Consider the following 19263-nt stretch of genomic DNA (forward strand, 5'->3'; position numbering starts at 1 on the left):
TGATGACATGATGACATGAGTTTGACACCCCTGGAGTAGAATTTCCAATTTTGCCTTTTTCTTTTGCTTCAGTTTGCTTTTTTTGATTCATTTATGTTTGGTTCCATAGATCTGTTGTTGGTCTTTGTCTTAAGAAAGTATTTATGAATGGTGTCCCTGCCTTGCTAAAATTATGCTACACCCCCACAAAAAGATTGGCACCTGTTCTTTCTGTATTCCTTATATATTTCTTTTATGTATTCCTTTGTGTGTTCTGCTAAAAGCTGTTGTCCCTACAAGTGACTAACAAGGAGAAAGAAAGCTTGTCCTGCATTTACATATCAATACTGTATATTAGTTGAGCCTTGTGGTTAGTACACTTCCAAGGCTACTGTTCCTTTTCCAGCTATAACCACAAGTTGAATGTGCTATATCACCATATACCAATGAAATTAAAGGCTACTGATTCCATCTCATTATGGATGAAAGGTGATGCAAGGAAAAATTCTATTCAATAAAGAAATTGTGTGGAAAAAAATACAATTTATATGTTTTCCCACTGTCATCTCAGAATTGCATTTATATTCTACCTTTCCAGAAAATACATTAATAATTAAAACATGCTTTTAAAACATAACAAATCATATCATGTGACCTGATTAATGAGTACAGTGAGCTATCAATGGGACAAGACCATAGTTGACATTCAGGATATGATATCTTGAGAGCCTCCTAGCAGGACATCTTCAAGTATATAACTGAAGTCCCCTACTGTGTTTCTTAATTTCACTTCTGTTAAATTGAATAATAGTGATAGATAGTACACCAGAAGCCTACTCTTATTGCAAATATTGGTAGATCGATTACATAGTTAAGATGTATCTCCATAAATTCTTCTTCTTGCTATTAGCCATGGAAATATTTACTTTCTTTATTATTTAGCTTTTCTATGATACAAATCAGATCAGCAAATTTTCTGAATATCTATCTACCTACCTACCTACCTATCTTCCATATTTTTCTGTCAGATGGGCAGCATTCATTTTCTGTGCTCTGATGATACCCAATGAAATCTCTTGGAAAATTTTCAAAAGCATATATACGTGCATTCCCGTCACACTATTTTCTTTCAAGTTAAACAGTATTATGCAAAGTGAACCAAAAGAGTCAAAAAATAGGAAGCCGAAGAAATTAAAGGTACAATAAAGAAAATATAACTACATATTATGACAAATATTATAAGAACATACACCAAAGGAAATTATGGCTTTAAGTTACAGGATTCTAATTGAATATTCAAAAAGAATTAAAAAATAAAAACACCCCCCTCCCTATTGATAAAAAAATTGTTGGACAGTGAAATCAATTCTTAGAGTGATGTTAAGGTCTTCTTTGTTGGATGTCTCCAAACAGAGGTTAGATGGTTGTTTCTCAGAGATAATTTGATTTAGTGTTTTTTTTTTCACTAAGCAAATGATTGATCTTCATGATTTAAATTTTCTTTTCATCATTACAGTTCTATTCCCCAAGAAATCCAATATGCATTGAGTAGCACTTTAATCTCTGCTATGTGCAAGACATCAAATTGGGTCATTTTAAAGTAAATATGGTAAAAAAATAAGAAAAGCTATAATATTTAGAACTATGTAGAATATTTCCTAGTCACAACACTTTCAGTATGGTTAGAACAAAAGAATTGCAAAATATATTTTGTGCCTATAATAATACTATTATGTTGTGTAATTTGAATGGACATCAGGATCTCCATCAAATTCTTTCATTTTTTACACTGTTTACACTAAAAAATATGCTTTTTGTCTTAATCAAATCAGTTTATTTTCCTTTCCATGGCATGACAGATTTCTTTTTCTTTTTAAACATATTTTATTAAGTTATTAAAACATTGGACATGGTGTGATCATCCTGACATTCCTTTTTGTCATATATGTTATAATACATAATACATATTTTATATACAGGTAGTTTTATACAGTTAATTTTTATCTGTAATTATCCCTTCTACAAATCCTGTTTATTTTTTATCCTGGGTCCTTCCTTTCTTTTCCCACCATTGATAAAATTTATTCCATATCTTTTGGAATTCTGTCTCCTTATTTTTTTATTCCAGAGTCAGTCTATCCATTTCAGCACATACCAATATCATCTTTATCACCTCACCTTCATTGGGAATTTCTCTATCTTTCCATTTTTGGGCAAAAGTCATTCTTGCTGTTGTGATAATGTGTACTATTAGATAAATCTCCTCTTTATAATATCTTTCTGTCATAATTCCAAGTAAAAATAATTCTGGTTTATAATCTATTTTCTGTCCAGATTTGACAGATTTCTGAATTACTAAGCTTCATTGTTTTAGTAACATTTATATTATTTTTCATGTTCTCTAATCCTTTTTAGAAATGAGTGATATAAGAACCAGACGGAAAATGAGAAACATTTGAATATAATACTTCAAGAAAATTATATGCACCAATCCTGTGGTGGTGTTGCTAGGCATGGAAAAATTGGTATGAATGAATGAAATTATGGACCATGATACTGATATCAGATTGGAGCTGAAATTCCAGGCACATTGGTTAAGATGGAAAATGGTAGCTTTTGAGTTCTTGGTAAAATAAATTTTTTACAAATACTGAAAGAAGAAAAAGGTCTCCAGGGTATCTGTACCTAAGATTCATGGATGATAATGTGAATAATTTTAAGAAGTTTGTAAACAAAATAAGAAATAACCACTGTATTCAAGAAAAATGAAGAGCATCAGAATTATGAAAAATATATAAATAATACTATCTGGATCATAAGTGAAAACACAGTTCTTTAAAAAATTCTTCTTACAAACTGTAAATAATTTGGAAGTAAGACAGATGAAAGTGTCTCAAAGGAAGTGTTTGACTACTAAGTGAGTGTATACTAGAGAAGATTTTGGTCTGATCTAAGAATGTTCTTATTTGGTGTTATCTGTGTGCAACTCTACTTCAATGACAAGACTTGATCTTTCTCATCACCCTAACCCAGGGGTGTAAAACTCGCATCACCAAGGCATCATCGTGTGACGTATAGTGACTTTTTCCCCTTCACTAACTGGGCATGGTGTGGCCAGAGCATCCGGCCTGTGGGCCGCAAATTTGACATCCATGTCCTAACCTGATGTCAATATAACTATTTGAAAATACAAAAAAAGAGAAAAAAAAGAGCAATAAATAGAAAATTTGATATGATCACATCTACTATGTAATTTGGTTTTACAGCAGAAAAAACAGATAGTAAACTTTTCTATGTTTAAACCCTCTAGCTAATAGCTAGGATCAGGTAGCATTTATTGACATAATATTTTGTCCCTTTTTTCACTGTCTCAGAAAAAAATGGTGACCTCCTCAAATAAAAACTTTTCTGGAAGTCAGATGAAACAATGATAACCACAATACATGGCTCACCTTTTTGTATGAGGTCTTGGCATATTTGCTAATGTCCTACCTGTTACAGGATGTAAAAGGACATTTTTTAAGAGTGAGGGAAGGTGGATGAAAGGATTCTTTTGTGCGTCTCTTGGTATTTACAGTTTGTCATATGAAAAATATTATACCAGCTTTTCCTCATGTCTCAAAGCATCAGTTGGTGGGAGTAGATTTCTTAAAATGCATATTGGACAAATAAGATTCTCGGTTATTTGCATACTAATGTGCTGTTCTAAGTCATGCATCATGACATCTTCAAGGAGGCCAGTCATAATTATGATGGATTAGACTGCGGAGTTGGTCCTAGATGCAATAATTGTTTTGCAGATGCTACTGATGTGCCTTGAATTTCTAATACATAATGGCTGTGGGGGGGAGGAAAAACCATAGTAAAGTGGCTAAGGGCCTCAGCTCAAGTACAATTATTGAACAGAGTGGAAAGTTAACCCTAATAGTAGACAGCTAGCTTAGAAAAGATACAATTTACTCAATTTAAAAAAAAAGAACCACAATGCAATATGGATTATTTGTGGCCTCATTATTCAGCACTGCCTTCAACTCTATCATTTACCATTCCCTGATTTGTACAGATAAATGTATATTATCATATCTACGGAGGAAGGAGAATTGGGATTTTTTTCCCCTGATTGTTGCCGATTTTTCTTTTTGGCCTTCGGTCAATGCTATTATTTCTTTTGAGTGTAGTTAATGGGGCATTCTCCCACCTAATTCTCTTCTTGCTAAGCAGTCATTACATAGGAATGGAATACCATAGTTTTGCAAAGCTAATCAAACACTAAAAGAAAAAGGAAAAGACAAGAGGTAGGGATTTTTTGTTGTTGTTGTTTTACTTTTAAAATTCATCCTAGCCAGTTTCCCGCCTTAACAATTTATTTTCAGTAGTTCCAGAATCTTCCTAAAGGAAAAGGCTTAAACTCTAGTTTTATTCAAAATCAAGTGCTAAAATATTCATTAAGGTTTTCCTTTAGGAATCCTTTAGAGTTTTCAATAAAACATAAACATTACTACTGAAATATTTTATCAGTACAGTTGTCGTTGACTTACAACAGTTCATTTAGTGATTGTTCAAAGATAACAATGGCCCTGAAAAAAGTGACTTATGACCATTTTTTACACTTACAACCATTGCAGCATCCTCACAGTTGTATCATCAAAATCCTGATGCTTGGGAACTGATTCATATTTACGATGGGTTGCAGTTTCCCAGGGTCATATGATCGCAAAGTCAATGGAGAAGCCAGATTCACTTAAACAATCATGTTACCAACTTAACAATTACAGAAATTCACTTAACAACTGTGACAAGAAAGGTCATAAAATGGAGCAAATCTCATTTAACAAAGGTCTCACTCAGCTTAATTTTGGGCTTAATTGTGGTTGTAAATGTTCAGAATTCTGGGAGTTGAAGTCCAAGGATAAGAAAACTGTCAAGGTTGAGAATTATTAGTCTTATGCAAAAACTCATTCTCTCCTGGGAATAATAGTAGTTATTATTCATAACTTGGGGTGTTTTTTGGCTTAAATATTCCTATTTTTGATGCCTTGGTTTATTCCCACTATCAATAAACTCATCTTTCTTTTGTGCTGTTCTCAGCCACTACATAGTCTTGTTTGGATTTACTCTCCCGTTTAAAAGCTTACAACTGCCTTTCTTCTTTCCAAGGACTGCTGATTGGAACTGAGATATTGGCAGAGAAGTTAAACCCCATCCGCTAGTTAATTACTCAGTTCACTTCTGTAAGCTCTTCCCCTCATCTATGAGAAACATAAACACACTGAGCCAGAAAAGAAAGTCAAACTGAAATGGATCAAGATATAATTGGTCCACTGCTTTCTACCCATGTATTTTGCATGAGGGGATAAAGAACATGGAAAAGGAAAAGAACATTTTAAGGAGGATCTAGGATTTTCATTTCTAGAAAAAAGATCTGCAACCACACCCTTCAAAATAATGGGGCCAACCGAGAGGAATAGCTGCCCAGTATTGATGGTGAGATAGGCAGTGTATAAATTTAATTAATAAATATTCTCTCCTAACACAGAGGTGCTTCATGGAACAGATAGCACTCCTGCCTCCTGATCTCTCTCTCTCTCTCTCTCTCTCTCTCTCTCTCTCTCTCTCTCTCTATATATATATATATATATATATATATATATATATATATATATATATATATATATATTTTCTTAAGTTTTGAAAAAAAGACCAGAAAGCATGAACAGAAGAGATGATTCCACCAGGCTGTCAATCATTTGGAAGCCTGCACTCACAAACAAAAAATCTCACACCACAAGCCAGGCAAACACCTGGGCACAAACAGATCCCCCTGATACCTCCAGCTCAAACACACCCCAACCAGGCACCCAGATGAAACCCAGCTTCCTAACTAATGATAGCCTCCATTTACCCGAAGCCAAGCTGCACTAAAGACCTCCATTAAAGTAACACACATGCTGCCAGCCAATCAAGATACAAAAAGAGCCAAAAAACAGACAGAAGATATCAGAGACACCCATCAAGCAGAACACAGCAAACTCCGAGACCAATAAACACAGACCAAGACTCCCAACCAATCAGGATGAAGAAAAAACCATTCTGGCACAGCAATAGGCTGCCCCAAATTTAAATCTGAAACCACTGTAAAAGTCTGACCCACAGACGGACACAATACAGAAGCCTGATGATGGCAGATGAGATTCTGCTGAAACGTTGCTACAACTTTAAAAGAACTACAATGGACGTGGGAAAATACCGAACCAAGCGAACACCATACATATATATATATATATATATATATATATATATATATATATATATATATATATATATGTATGTATGTATATGTATGTATGTATGTATGTATGTATGTATGTATGTATGTAATGTATGTATGTATATATATATATATATATATATATATATATATATATATATATATATATATATATATATATATATATATATATGGATCTTTGGTTATTCGGGTTTTCTCCGCGTAAGATTCAAAGTATCTGAGGCAACGTTTCGGCGAGGTCCCACTCGCCATCTTCAGGCTGGTGCTTCGCTTAGTGCCAGTGCAAGCAGTGATACATACATACATATATATACACACAGACACAGACACACAGACACACAGACACACACACAGACACACACACACACACACACACACACACACACACACACACACACACACACATATATATATATATATATATATATATATATATATATATATATATATATATATAGTATTCAGCTTTGTTTGGGTATTTTCCCACGTCATTATAGTTGTGCTTTTAAAGTTGTAGCAACGTTTTGGCAGAATCTCATCTGCCATCATCAGGCTTCTGTATTGTGTTCGTCTCTCTCTCTCTCTCTCTCTCTCTCTCTCTCTCTCTCTCTCTCTCTGTGTGTGTGTGTGTATCCTGACTCAAAAATTAACACATCAATTACAAATGATATTTCTCCAACATCTTCTTAATATTCTGAGAAAATTATTTACTCCGCTGCTACAAGATACCAAAGGAATATTTTTTATTTCAAATTGCATGGCAGGAGATCTCTACACCTTGCCCACTCTCCAAATTAAAATCTTTTTGGAACAGAATATGTTGCCAAATCATATTCCTTGGATTGGTAACGTTTACTTCTGCTAAACTGTAGGAGCCCATGGATACAAAGCACAGCTGCCACTCTTTGTCACCAAAAGCACAAATGAGTGAACCCAGCTAGTTTGTAAAATGCAAAGGACCTTGTCCTTTCCTGCCAGTTTTTCCACAATACTCTGTCCAAGGTCCTGATTGATCCTACCTTGTCAAATTCTCATGAAGGTTATCTTCAGCCTCATCTGAACTTGTGGAATATGCATCTGCCTTTTTGCTGTTACATTGTCTATGTAACAGATACAGGTTCTTCTGAAAACCCAGAAGAAAAACAAGTCATTTTTTTTGATCATGATGGGAAACCTATTTGAGAGGCTAAGACGCTGAGCTTGTCAATCAAAAATGTCGGCAGTTTGAATCCCTAGCAGCGTGTGAGCTCCCATTACTTGCCCCAACTTCTGCCAACCTAGCAGTTCGAAAGCATGTAAAAGTGCAAGTAGAAAAACAGGGACCATTTGGGTGGGAAGGTAACAGTGTTCTGTGTGCCTTCGGCATTTAGTGATGCCAGCCAGATGACCACAGAGATGTCTTTGGACAGCTCTGGTTCTTCAGCTTTGTAATGGAGATAAGCACCGCCCCCTAGAGCTGGAAATGACTAGCACATATGTGCGAGGGGAACCTTTACTTTTTATTAATTGTCTGGTGATTCTTCTTGATTAGAAAAAGCAAGTATTTTTATTTAATCAGATTTTTAAGCAATTTTAAAGAATTGTGCATTAATTTCAATACTGAGAAAGATATCTCCTTCTCAAAAGTAATCTCTTATCTCAAGAATTACTCTCCCCCTTGCCAAATCCTATACTTGGATTGTTCAGAGATATTGTTTGAATATGGAAACATAAACCAGAGATTTTATAGAATTTTAAAAAAAAGATCGAATAAGTACTCAATACATTGTATTAGTATTTTAAAATGAAGATGCATGAAAGATGCAATAATTTCCACAGTGAAAGTGTGGATGGTAAAGGTGATACAATTAGCAAAGATGGTGAAATTGACTGATTTAAATTTAAAAAATTATCTAGCTTTGTTTCTCTTGGAAACAAATAGACTTTTTTTGCTACAAATTAAAAAAAATGAAGCATTTTCATTTGTTTTGATGATTAGAATGATTTTGTAATTATAGAAATGGCTTGGAATATTGTGAAATGTAAACTAAAAGAATGATCTATTATTATGTAATGTACTGCACACAAAATAATTGATGTCTTTATCTTTTCTCTGTTTCCCCATTCCTTTTTTCTATTCTAACTTTTGCTTCTTCTATATTGTTATATTATAATGAAATTCAATAAAATCATATTACCAAAAAAATCTTAGGTGAGTGTATGTTAAATATACAGTGAATTCTTGCGTTATTTATTTATTTATTGCTGATAAAATTATTGTTCTCCTTTATAAGCATAATTTCAAGGTTTCATTAGCATGTTATGATTCATAAGCAAATAATAGCCTTTTCATTCCTTTTCTATAGTGGAAAATAAGAGTTATCTAATTTTTCACCTATGGAGGAGAAATCTACCATGTACACAAAAGCTTTCTGTGCTTTAGCATTAGCTATACCTTTAAACATATGGGCCTAATTTCCTCAGATGTATGTGTGGATAGATTATAAAATCAAACCATTATCTTAAAAAAATAGTGGAATCTCAGTTTTTCTTGTTACTTATTCATATAATCTTAATTATCGAATTGCAGAGGAACGATCATGGGTACCTCCAGGGCTCATGAGTTACCTATCCCTCTAATATAATCTGTGAAGCAATTTTTGATACACAAAGCAGAGAACCTTGAAAATCATATAGACAATAGATGGCTATTTAGAGCAATGCATGTTTGCATGTTCTATAGATGTGATAAAGTAATATTATGATAGCCAAATAAACATGGCTTTCTCTCTATCTCCCATTTCTTTCCAGATCCAGTAAGAGGATAACCTTGTGGATGGCCCTAGAGTAAGCCAGATGGAACAAGATAGAACTAATCATGACGAAGGCAATAGTCTAAATCCTTTTTTAATTCCACATCCTTCTCGTGTTTGCCAAGCAGAGCCTTTGTCAGTAAAGCTGCATAATGGAAACACATCAGTGGGAAAGATCTACAATGAACTGAATGGCAACCCTATGTGGCTGCACAGGAAGGCCAACTATGGAATGAAGCATTCTGCAAAAAGGAATGAGAGTAGTCGAATAAGCCCTGACCTTCTTCAGCAAAAGAAACATTGCAGCAGGTATTTGCAAAATGGTGGGATAAAACGCACTTTTAGTGAGCCTTCTTTGTACGGACTTCACCTGAACAAGAAGCTTAAACAAGATGAAGAAGCAAAGAGACGGCAAGATAGCTCATTCCCCATCAGCAACCAAGCAGGCGCTTCTAATTCATACAGTGAGAAGAATGTTATGGGTTTTGGAACAGAACAAAGTACAGCTTCAGTTCTTATACAGTCTTTAAGATGCAACTCTGGTGCTTCAGAATCTCCTCCAGCTCCCCAGTTTCAGAATGAACAAGGGGATGAAAACAGCAACTGCCACAACGGGGACATTGACATGGCATATAAGAACAAGGCAGCTCCAATGCCTAACGGTGCTATAGTTTCTGCCTCTTCCATGGGAAACGTGCACGGTGAATTCCTGGAAAAAACATTGTCTCAGTATAATCCAGAACATGTTTTCAGTGGAACGCAGACAACTACGTCTTTTACAAGTGCCATAAACACTCGGGCTATTAATGTGTTGACATGTGGCACATCACATTTACTGCATACCTCAGGGCAGATAAGTTCCGCTCAAACCTCAAACTCTGAGCTGCCTCAGGTGCTAGCTTCTGTAGCTACTGAAGTCCACAGTATAGAAAACTCCAGTAAAGGGTCCACTTTACAAGCAAGCTCCAATTTTCATCATCCAGAAGTAATGAGCTCAGAGCAGCAAAAGTCAGAAAATACTTACCAGCCACCTACAAACCACCATGAAGTTTCAGAAAATACAGGGCAGGTCCCCAGTCAGGATTTCTCACTCAATCCTAACAACAATCTGAAGACTCATGATAGTAGCTCAGAGATTTTGTCACAACGAAGAGAAGAAACTGGTGCTTGTTTCCAACAAGATTCCATGTTCAGGAATGATTCTTTTAATCTACCCCCTATTGCACCACCTTCTCCTGAGCAGGAAATAAACAGTGTGCTCTCTGTTGAGGCTTCAGAAGATCCTAGAAATATTTTCAATGTGACGGAAGAAAATAACAGAGGGCAACCACATCATCAGGGAGAACATGCAAAAAAAAATTCTGGCTTTTGCCAACAAACACTCAGTTCTCAACAGGGTCATCAATACAAGATTCAGGTTTCACAAGTAACTGGACGTGAAACAGATGTGGATCTCAGTACAGTGATATTAGGAATAAAGCAGCAAGATCCTAGTGAAATTCAGTCCAAACTGGAGTCTAAAATTCAGGATCCACAAAGATTAAGAACCAGTAAAGAATTGCAACATTTTCCACATCTTCTGAGCCAGATTAATCAGCAGACTACTCTTGATAATGAAAAAGATCTAGTGAAAAATCACTTAAAGCAGTCACAAACCCCCTCACAAGCTTCTTGGATGAGAATGACTTCCCCTCCCTTTCACCCCAGTGATTCTTCCCCAAAATCAAATGAAACACTTTTGAGGACCATGCTTCAACTCCAAGCAAATTCACCTGAGCAGACACATCCAAAACAATATATTCGAGGTTCCAATGAATCAAAAGGAGTCATAGGGCAATCTTGCTACCAGAACATTATACAGGGTGAGCAAATACCAGCACTATTCAAAAGTGAAGGAACACAACCGCCTCATCATTTTACTTTGCAAATCCCATTCCAAAAGCACTCACCACAATCCAAAAAGATAAATGATCAGCAGCAAAATTCAAGGCACTTTAACCTTCAACCACAATCTGAACTCCACCTTGAACAGACTTTGGAGGCACAGTTAAAGCCTCAGCACTTAGATCTTCCATTTGAGGAGGACCAATTCATACATTCACAAATTTTGCCTCCAATGCTCCAGACTCAGCCAATACAACCGCCACAGCATTCACAAGTAACAATGAACTCCACACAACAAATGAAAACCACAAAATTGCCCCAAATCTCTCCCCGGTCAAGCAACAGCCAAGAACAGAAAGGGGAAGGAACATCCTTAAATCGGCTTAAATTAGAAGAGTGCTTTGAAGTAGAAAATAATTACTTCAAATCAGTTGAGTTCCCAGTACAAATTCCCCAGACCAGAGTGGACCATATTTCAAATACAGCCATCAAAAACTCCCATTATAATCAGACAAATAATGTAATGAAGCATTCCTGCTCAAACAACATGCACTTGGTTTCTGAGAAAAAGGAAGATCCTATAAACACAGACCTCTTAACTCAAAATCTATCTCGCAACTTGCAGCACATGCAATATTATCCAAATAGCATAACTCCTAAACAAGATCTGCCCCAGAACTTTCAGGAACAAAACCCTCCATCTCCACCAACTTCATTTCTACAGCTGCCCTTCCAGCAAACACAGGAATATTCTAACATGACTACCAATATGAATAACTCACAAGCTAGTCAGACTCAGCAAAGTTACTCACCCTTCAATCAGCAAGCAGCATCCCATGCAATAGATCAGAGCCACAGCCACTGTCTTCCCTCACAACCTCACAAAGATTTTCAAAAGCATGCTGCTATTAGATGGCATATCTTGAATAAACAAGCTAACCAAAATAAATCTGAGTCATGTCAAGCTATGGGTTTCAAGTCTATCAAAACTGAAGCTGGCTCAAAGGTGAACGCTTGCCTTCCTCCACCGGTTGGACAGTTAGAAAACAAACTATGGAAGAAAGCAATTAAACAAGAGGTTCAGCACTGTGTTTGTGAGAACATGGAGCAAAGGAATATCATTGAAACCATGGAACAGCAGTTGAAACAGTTTCAGGTCAAAACACCCTTTAATCACAAGTCACTTACTATCAAATCACCCAAACATGTCAAAATTGAGGCTGCAGGACCCATTACTATCCTGACAAGGAATTTTAATGGTGCAGATTTCAACAGCCATGCCATCTCTTTAGAACAACAAGTCATTCACTCTAATGAAAAAACACCAACCAAAAAAAATGCGGGAACAGCCCTCAATAATTTCTTAGAATCACCTTCTTCGTTACTAGATACACCTTTAAAAAACTTGCTGGATACACCTATCAAAACTCAGTATGATTTTCCTTCATGTAGCTGTGTAGGTAAGTTTTGATTGCTATTGTTTACAAAATAAATAATATAAATGCTGCCTATTCTTTATGGTTTATTAAGAAAGGGTAGGTTTCCCCAGTTTGGAATTCTTTAGTTATGTTGTTAAGAAACATCATGCTCTAGAACAGAAATTATTATTAAACCTTACAGATATTTTCTTTGTCCTTACCTCTCACCTTGAATGTTTAGATATACAGTATAGACTATAACAAAGTTGTGTGGTATATAACACTTTTAAAGCATACCAATTAATCTTTTCATTTTTTTGTGTGTGTTTTGTTTTAAACAGAACAGATAATTGAAAAAGATGAAGGTCCTTTCTATACTCACCTTGGAGCTGGTCCTAATGTCGCTGCTATTAGAGAAATAATGGAAGAAAGGTAATGAATTAGAAAAGCATGCAGCAGATTAAAATGTATCCACTTTTGCATGTCAGAATTTCTTCCAGTCTGTTCGCATAAATAACACCATCATTGCAAGCCATTATAATTATTGCTAGGTTGTCTATTCTAGCATTACCAATCCTGGTCAGAGTCTGTTCAGTGGAAAGTCACAATATTGGACAGCTCTGTGACTGGCTGTCATAAGTTGCCCACTCCAGGTAGATGCCGGCAAATGCTGACATGAGCAGGCATTCATTGGTCTGCCGAATAAGTTGGGCAGCAGTTGGATAATGAAATCAATGGTCAGTCTTGAATGCATAGCACGGGCACTTTAAGAAATCTGTCTGTTGAATCACAACAAAGTACAAACTCTGGTTTTTCTATTTACTTTGAAGAACTAAATGAAGAGTAAGTAAGTAAGAAATTAGCTTAATCAATTAAGTGCTCATGGATATAAATTTCTAGTGTAACTTGAAGACTCATTAATCAAGAACAAACACACACAAACACATACTTTACATAGTATTCTTTGTTTAAGTAACAATGACAGTGCTTGTTTGGTCTACTACAGCCTTTTCCAATTTGTGCACTCTCTGTATATGATGACTTAGTTGCCAGTTCCCCAGCCAATGTGACCATTCGTAAAATTTCTGGGAGTTGAATTACACATGCCTGAAAAATGGCTAGATTGTATTAAGCTAAAATGAATCCTGGATCCTTGTTGTTTTTCTTGAATATAAAATTTTCTATACTTACCTTCATTTGTCTGATTGAAACATAAACTCGATCTTTAACAAACAAAAATGTAAGTGTTCTTTTTAAAATATAAATATATGTTTAGTAAAAACTCAACACATTTTTATATTACAAATATAAAGCAAAATTAACCTTCCTCATTAAAGTACTTTTGAAACATTTGAGTTGGGTTTGGTTTGGCTTTTTTGATTGGGTTTCGACTTGCTATCTCCTTAAAAATCTGGACCAGGCTGATTAAAATGCTATGGATAGTAAATAACCTGAATACAAGAAAGGATTTTAAGTCATAAAGTTTCCAGTGTTCCTATATGATTGCATTTACATTTATATGAAATTCATGTTCTTATATTTACTTATTTCATGATTTGATTTTTTTAAAGATATGGACAAAAGGGCAAAGCCATCAGAATAGAAAAAATTGTCTACACAGGAAAAGAAGGCAGAAGTGTTCAAGGATGCCCTATAGCTAAATGGGTAGGAATAATCTCCACAACCTTATAAAGGATATTGTTCATCTCTACAGATATAATCAGTTCATGTTGGCAAAAAAAATCTTATTCAGATTTTTTTAAAAAAATCACAGAAGTTAACTGGGAATACATTTTAAATAAAATATGACAAATTAATAACAGTTTTTTATCTTAGAAATTTTATAGAAAATGTATACCAGGATGTAATTATTGTCTTATGTACGTAAGTCCTTTAAAAATCTGTGGACCTGCAATGTTATATCTTTTTAAATTATGCTAGGTTTATTCTATCTTGCCTTTCTTAATCTGTTATTAAAATTTAAAACTCACAGCTCACAGACCTAAAGTTGGGATGAAGTACCACAGTTCATGAACTTTTAATACCACTATTTATCATTCTTACCTTTTAATGTATAATTGGGTAGAAGCTATAATGATGGGCAATTAATCCATGTCCATTGTCTTTTCCAGCTCATAGTAGCTCTTTTAAGTTGTAGGCAGATTCTTATCCTGCTTTGAAAATTTCAAACAAGGAAAGAAACTGCTAGTTGAACCAGAACACTATGGTATGCAAAAGATATGCAGAAATCTGGTTTACCAAAAATTGAACAAAACCATAATATGGCCTGCTAACCTGGAATTCCATAATTTTTACTGGAAAATTATTTTTGGTATGCTTTCAGGTGATTCGTCGAAATGGAACTGAAGAAAAACTTCTTTGTTTAGTGCGAGAACGTGCTGGCCACCACTGTGAAACAGCTGTGATAGTTGTACTTATCTTGGTGTGGGAAGGAATTCCTCAGAGCCTAGCAGACAAGCTGTACTCTGAATTGTCTGACACTTTAATGAAGTACGGCACACTCACAAATCGGCGGTGTGCACTCAATGAAGAGTAAGTTAAGTATATACTTCCTTCCCCTCCAGGAAGTAAAATTTTCCTATAGTTTAAATAAATATGACACAGATCATAATAAACATAGTATCCCCCATTCCAGCATCCAATAAATGTGTTCAAACTGTAACTTCTAATATTCCTGAATAGCATGGCCCAATTGGCAGGCAAGTTACAGATCTGGTATCTCCTTTCACTGTAAAAGCAGGGTAAGTAGGTATATGTAGTGCTCAATTTACAACTGGTCACTTAGTCACTGTTCAGATTTACAACAGACCCTCCAAAATATAATGTATGTACAACCTGGTTCCAAAGTTCCACTGGCCACCTTCCTCCCCCCCCCCCCACTTGCAATCACATGGCTTCAGGACAGGCATTTGGCAACTGGCCCATATTTATAGACATTTTCAGTGTCTCACAGTACATGACCACAATTAACAATGTTTTTGCCAACAACCAATATTTACTTCCAGTTTTCAACAAAAACACTCCATGGCAAACAATGGGTTCGCTTAACAATTGTTGCAAAAAATCCCATAAAATTGGATCAATCACGTGATGAGCATCATGAGTTACAACCAGAGTGGGCAGGTTTCATTAAAATCATAAGTTGAGGATTACCTGTAGCCGTACAAAAGCTGTAATTCTTTTAAAACCATTCAGTGAATAGAAAAGCCATCTTGTTAAAAAAAAAAATCATTTTTCGTCCATTTCATGATCAATCCTATTCTGTTTTATCTCAACAGTGGTGTAATGGATAATACCCATTTTGACTGTGCAATGACCACAGACATGTCCATGGTACATGACAGGAATCTAATGTTATACTTACCACATACACAAAAATACCTCACAGAGTTCTTGTGAGGGGAAAATAGGTGTTATACTGCACTTAGATACTAATCTTACTAGCTCTGTTCTTACTGTTTAGATGAAAAAAGTTAATTGTTCTTTCACAGTGGAAGATCTGTATCTCTGCTGTTTCTTTTTCCTCCATATTTTCTTTAATTATTTTCAGACTTTATATTTTCCCTTATGGAAATGCCTTCAATATATTGCATGTAAACCTACATCTAAATCAACATCCATATATTTTCAGAGGTATATCCTGATTAATGACATAATTTTAATATATTTAAATAGCATTTTTATTCAGATTATCTCTCCATGTATCCTGTAATGAGACACAGTACTTCATGTTCCCATGTTATTTTAGATGATTCTCTGGATCTTTTTTGTACATCTTAGAACTGAAAATCTTGAGGGGAAGGAAGGAATGGATGACATCAACCAATGCCATTTTTAATAGGAATGTCAAATTTGTCTTAGAAGATGTATAAATCATTCATTCATTAGCTCATTTAGATCAGTGGTGGGGAACTATGACTGTTTTATGACTTGTGGACTTCAACTCCCAAAATTCCTGAGCCAGCCATGTTCAACTCAGGAATTCTGGGAGTTGAAGTCCACAAGTCATAAGGAGCCATAGTTCCTCACATCTAATTTAGAGGTATATCTTGCTTTTGCTTCAGGCATTAATAATGCTCTCTCTTCCATTTTCTCCATAACAATAACACTGTACATACATTAAGGCAAAAAGAATGACTGGTGCAGAGTTACCCAGATAGCTTCCATGACTGAGGTGGAGATGAATCTGTGCCTCACCATGCCTAGCACAGCCTGTTTACCACTATACTATACTGGCTCTTACTTCATTTAAAACAGCTACATTTCAATAGTAATCAGAGATAATATATGATAACTATATGATAAAGAAACTGATTTAAATTGGCTATGGTATATTGGCAGTACACTGATAATCCTTGCTAATGTTTTTTTTCCCCTTAGACGTACCTGTGCGTGCCAAGGTCTAGATCCTGACAGTTGTGGTGCTTCTTTTTCTTTTGGTTGCTCATGGAGTATGTATTATAATGGTTGCAAATTTGCCAGAAGCAAGATCCCAAGAAAGTTTAAACTATTAGGCGATGATCCAAAAGAGGTAGGGTTGTCCTTCAATTATTTTTCCTGGAGAGAGAGAGAGAGAGAGAGACAGAAAGAAAGAGATAAGTTACAGTAATGATATTCAGTACAAAAAGACTGGCAATGTCAACAGTCCATTTTTGTTTTATTTAGTCTGGGTATTCGGCTTCAACGCTGCATTTTTGTTGTTTTTATTTGTAAGTTTTAAACACTGCTCTTCTATATAAAGAATTCCAAGAACTGAAACAATACATCAGTTGGATCAGTTTGCTTTAATATGGAGTCATATTTTTTAGAATTCAAATAAACATATTAAAACCCGCTTCCAGTGCAGGTATTTTCAGTTTTTCCATTCCTGACAGATGCCAGTTCATACCTTGCTTAAATACTACTAGTGGATATCCCATTATTTCCCAAGTCAATTTGTCATATTGCTGAACATTTCTTCTAATTTTAAGCCAGAATCTACTTTCCTGCAGTTTTTATTCACTGTTTCTATTGCTTTTTGGGAACAGAGGACAACAGCAGCCTTCATTATCTACACAAAAGTCCTTCAGATATTTGAAAACAGCTATTATTTTGCTCCATGCTCTTCTTGGGAAATAATTTTATGATCTGTTGAATCACATTAACACTAAATGAAATAACCATAAGTGTTTTCAGAATTAAAGCTATTAACTAAAAGTAGTAATTAACTGTTAATGAGTGAAGTTCTTTTAAAAAAAATAGGAAGAAAAGCTAGAATCCAATCTGCAAACTTTGTCAACTCTGATGGCACCCACCTACAAGAAACTGGCACCTGATGCATATAACAACCAGGTGAGTAAAGAAAAACAGAAATGTTTGATAACAATACTAAGATTCGTTGCATTATTTTACCAATGTATAAGTCTCCCAAGAGTTTAAAAGAAACTACCACACTTAGAAGGTAGAATTCATTTATGAGGCTACATATTTATTATTTTACATTAATACGAAAGAATTAGAAATGGAGCAGTGCAGTGGCCTAGAGGTGGTGCTCTTGCCTCACAATCAGGAGGCTGTGAGTTTGATCCTAGGTAGAGACAGTTATTTCTCTCTCTGGGCACACTGAGAATATATATGCTGAACAAAACTCTGCATTGGTGACAGGAAGGACATCCGGCCATTAAAACACTCTGCTAGCTCCATTCAGTTGCCTAGGCTCCACCCCACAAGGGATTATGGGGTCATTAAATGAAGATGATGAAACAATTAAAAATTAACGATTGAAGATGATGAAACAATTCAAAATCAGAAAAAAAATTGTTTCTGCCTACTATGGTGTCTCTGAAAATACACTATTATGTCAGAGAAGTAAAAAAATTATGTTTCTTTTCAGTTTTTATGATGGAATTCACATTGATGAACCATGGCTTGTTAAAGAAGCACAGTAGCCTGTTGTACCTATAATAAAACCATTATTTTCAAGTCGCAAGGGTTGGGTTTATACCAAAACTAAGTAAATGATTGTCTTAGGCCAAATCTCCCAAATGATAAAAATTTAAAATATTCATACATGCAACCCTATAATTCTATGATTTAGCACCTAGTATCAAATTGACACTGCATGATTGGCTTGCTATCATTGGAACTGGAGAAAGGAACATTGGGTTGGTCTTCCTTGGTGCATAACAATCAAAGTGTGAAGACTTTCCACAGTTCTGAACTGAAGGGAGAATTTGAAACAGAGACTTTTGCAAAGTGGGAAGGGCAAGTAACAGAATATGCATCACCACATTATAATCCAAGCTCTTCTCCTTAATAACATAACAATACTTTGTCATTTTGGCATCACTATGATTAGGAATGGATGAAATATACTATTGCTCTACTTTTGTTTCTGAGGGCACTTCAAATTGAGCCTTTCAGGCATATAAGAACACAGGCTAAGCACATTGTATGTCTCCACAGTTTCTGACAACTTTGATTCTTGCAAATATGTTGAAACTGGATTTTCCAAAAATCCCTGTTTGCAAAGTGGAATTTTTTATTGTGAAATGCTGAGAACAAATAGAGGAATTCCTTCCAATATCTTATCTTATGAATTTTGGGGGAATGTCTATCTGACCATTGTTGGTGGAAAGCATCTGTCATTATGAAAGGGAGAGAAATAAATAGACATACTACAGCCTATTAATCTCCGCTAATAATTTTACACCAATGAGCATCACTAATTTCAAACTATTGTATGGTTCCCAGCTTGGATATAACCCTAAGGTGCAACAACTTCAAAGCTTAAAAAGTCTATTTGCAAGAGCAATTTGGTAACACACAATTGGTGAATTAAATAATATAAATACAAGGGGTCCTTGGTGCTCTCTGAGCTTGCTTGTTTTCTTGCAGGCAT

At 35.3% G+C, this 19263-nt stretch overlaps 1 protein-coding gene across 1 annotated transcript in view; it reads left to right on the forward strand.

Annotated features, from left to right (window-relative positions):
• Nucleotides 1-19263, forward strand: part of TET2 (tet methylcytosine dioxygenase 2) — a 77611-nt gene that overhangs the window by 48059 nt on the left and 10289 nt on the right. Inside the window, exons 2-7 of the mRNA XM_026668647.2 lie at nt 9059-12404; nt 12704-12794; nt 13934-14027; nt 14707-14915; nt 16764-16914; nt 17625-17714. Coding sequence (XP_026524432.2) covers nt 9104-12404; nt 12704-12794; nt 13934-14027; nt 14707-14915; nt 16764-16914; nt 17625-17714 — 3936 coding nt within the window. The 5' untranslated portion in view covers nt 9059-9103. The remainder of the gene's footprint in view (nt 1-9058; nt 12405-12703; nt 12795-13933; nt 14028-14706; nt 14916-16763; nt 16915-17624; nt 17715-19263) is intronic.

This window comes from Notechis scutatus, chromosome 4 (genome assembly GCF_049901735.1).
Source record: "Notechis scutatus isolate UNSWTSFEM ecotype Mainland chromosome 4, rNotScu1.2, whole genome shotgun sequence".
NCBI lineage: Eukaryota > Metazoa > Chordata > Lepidosauria > Squamata > Elapidae > Notechis > Notechis scutatus.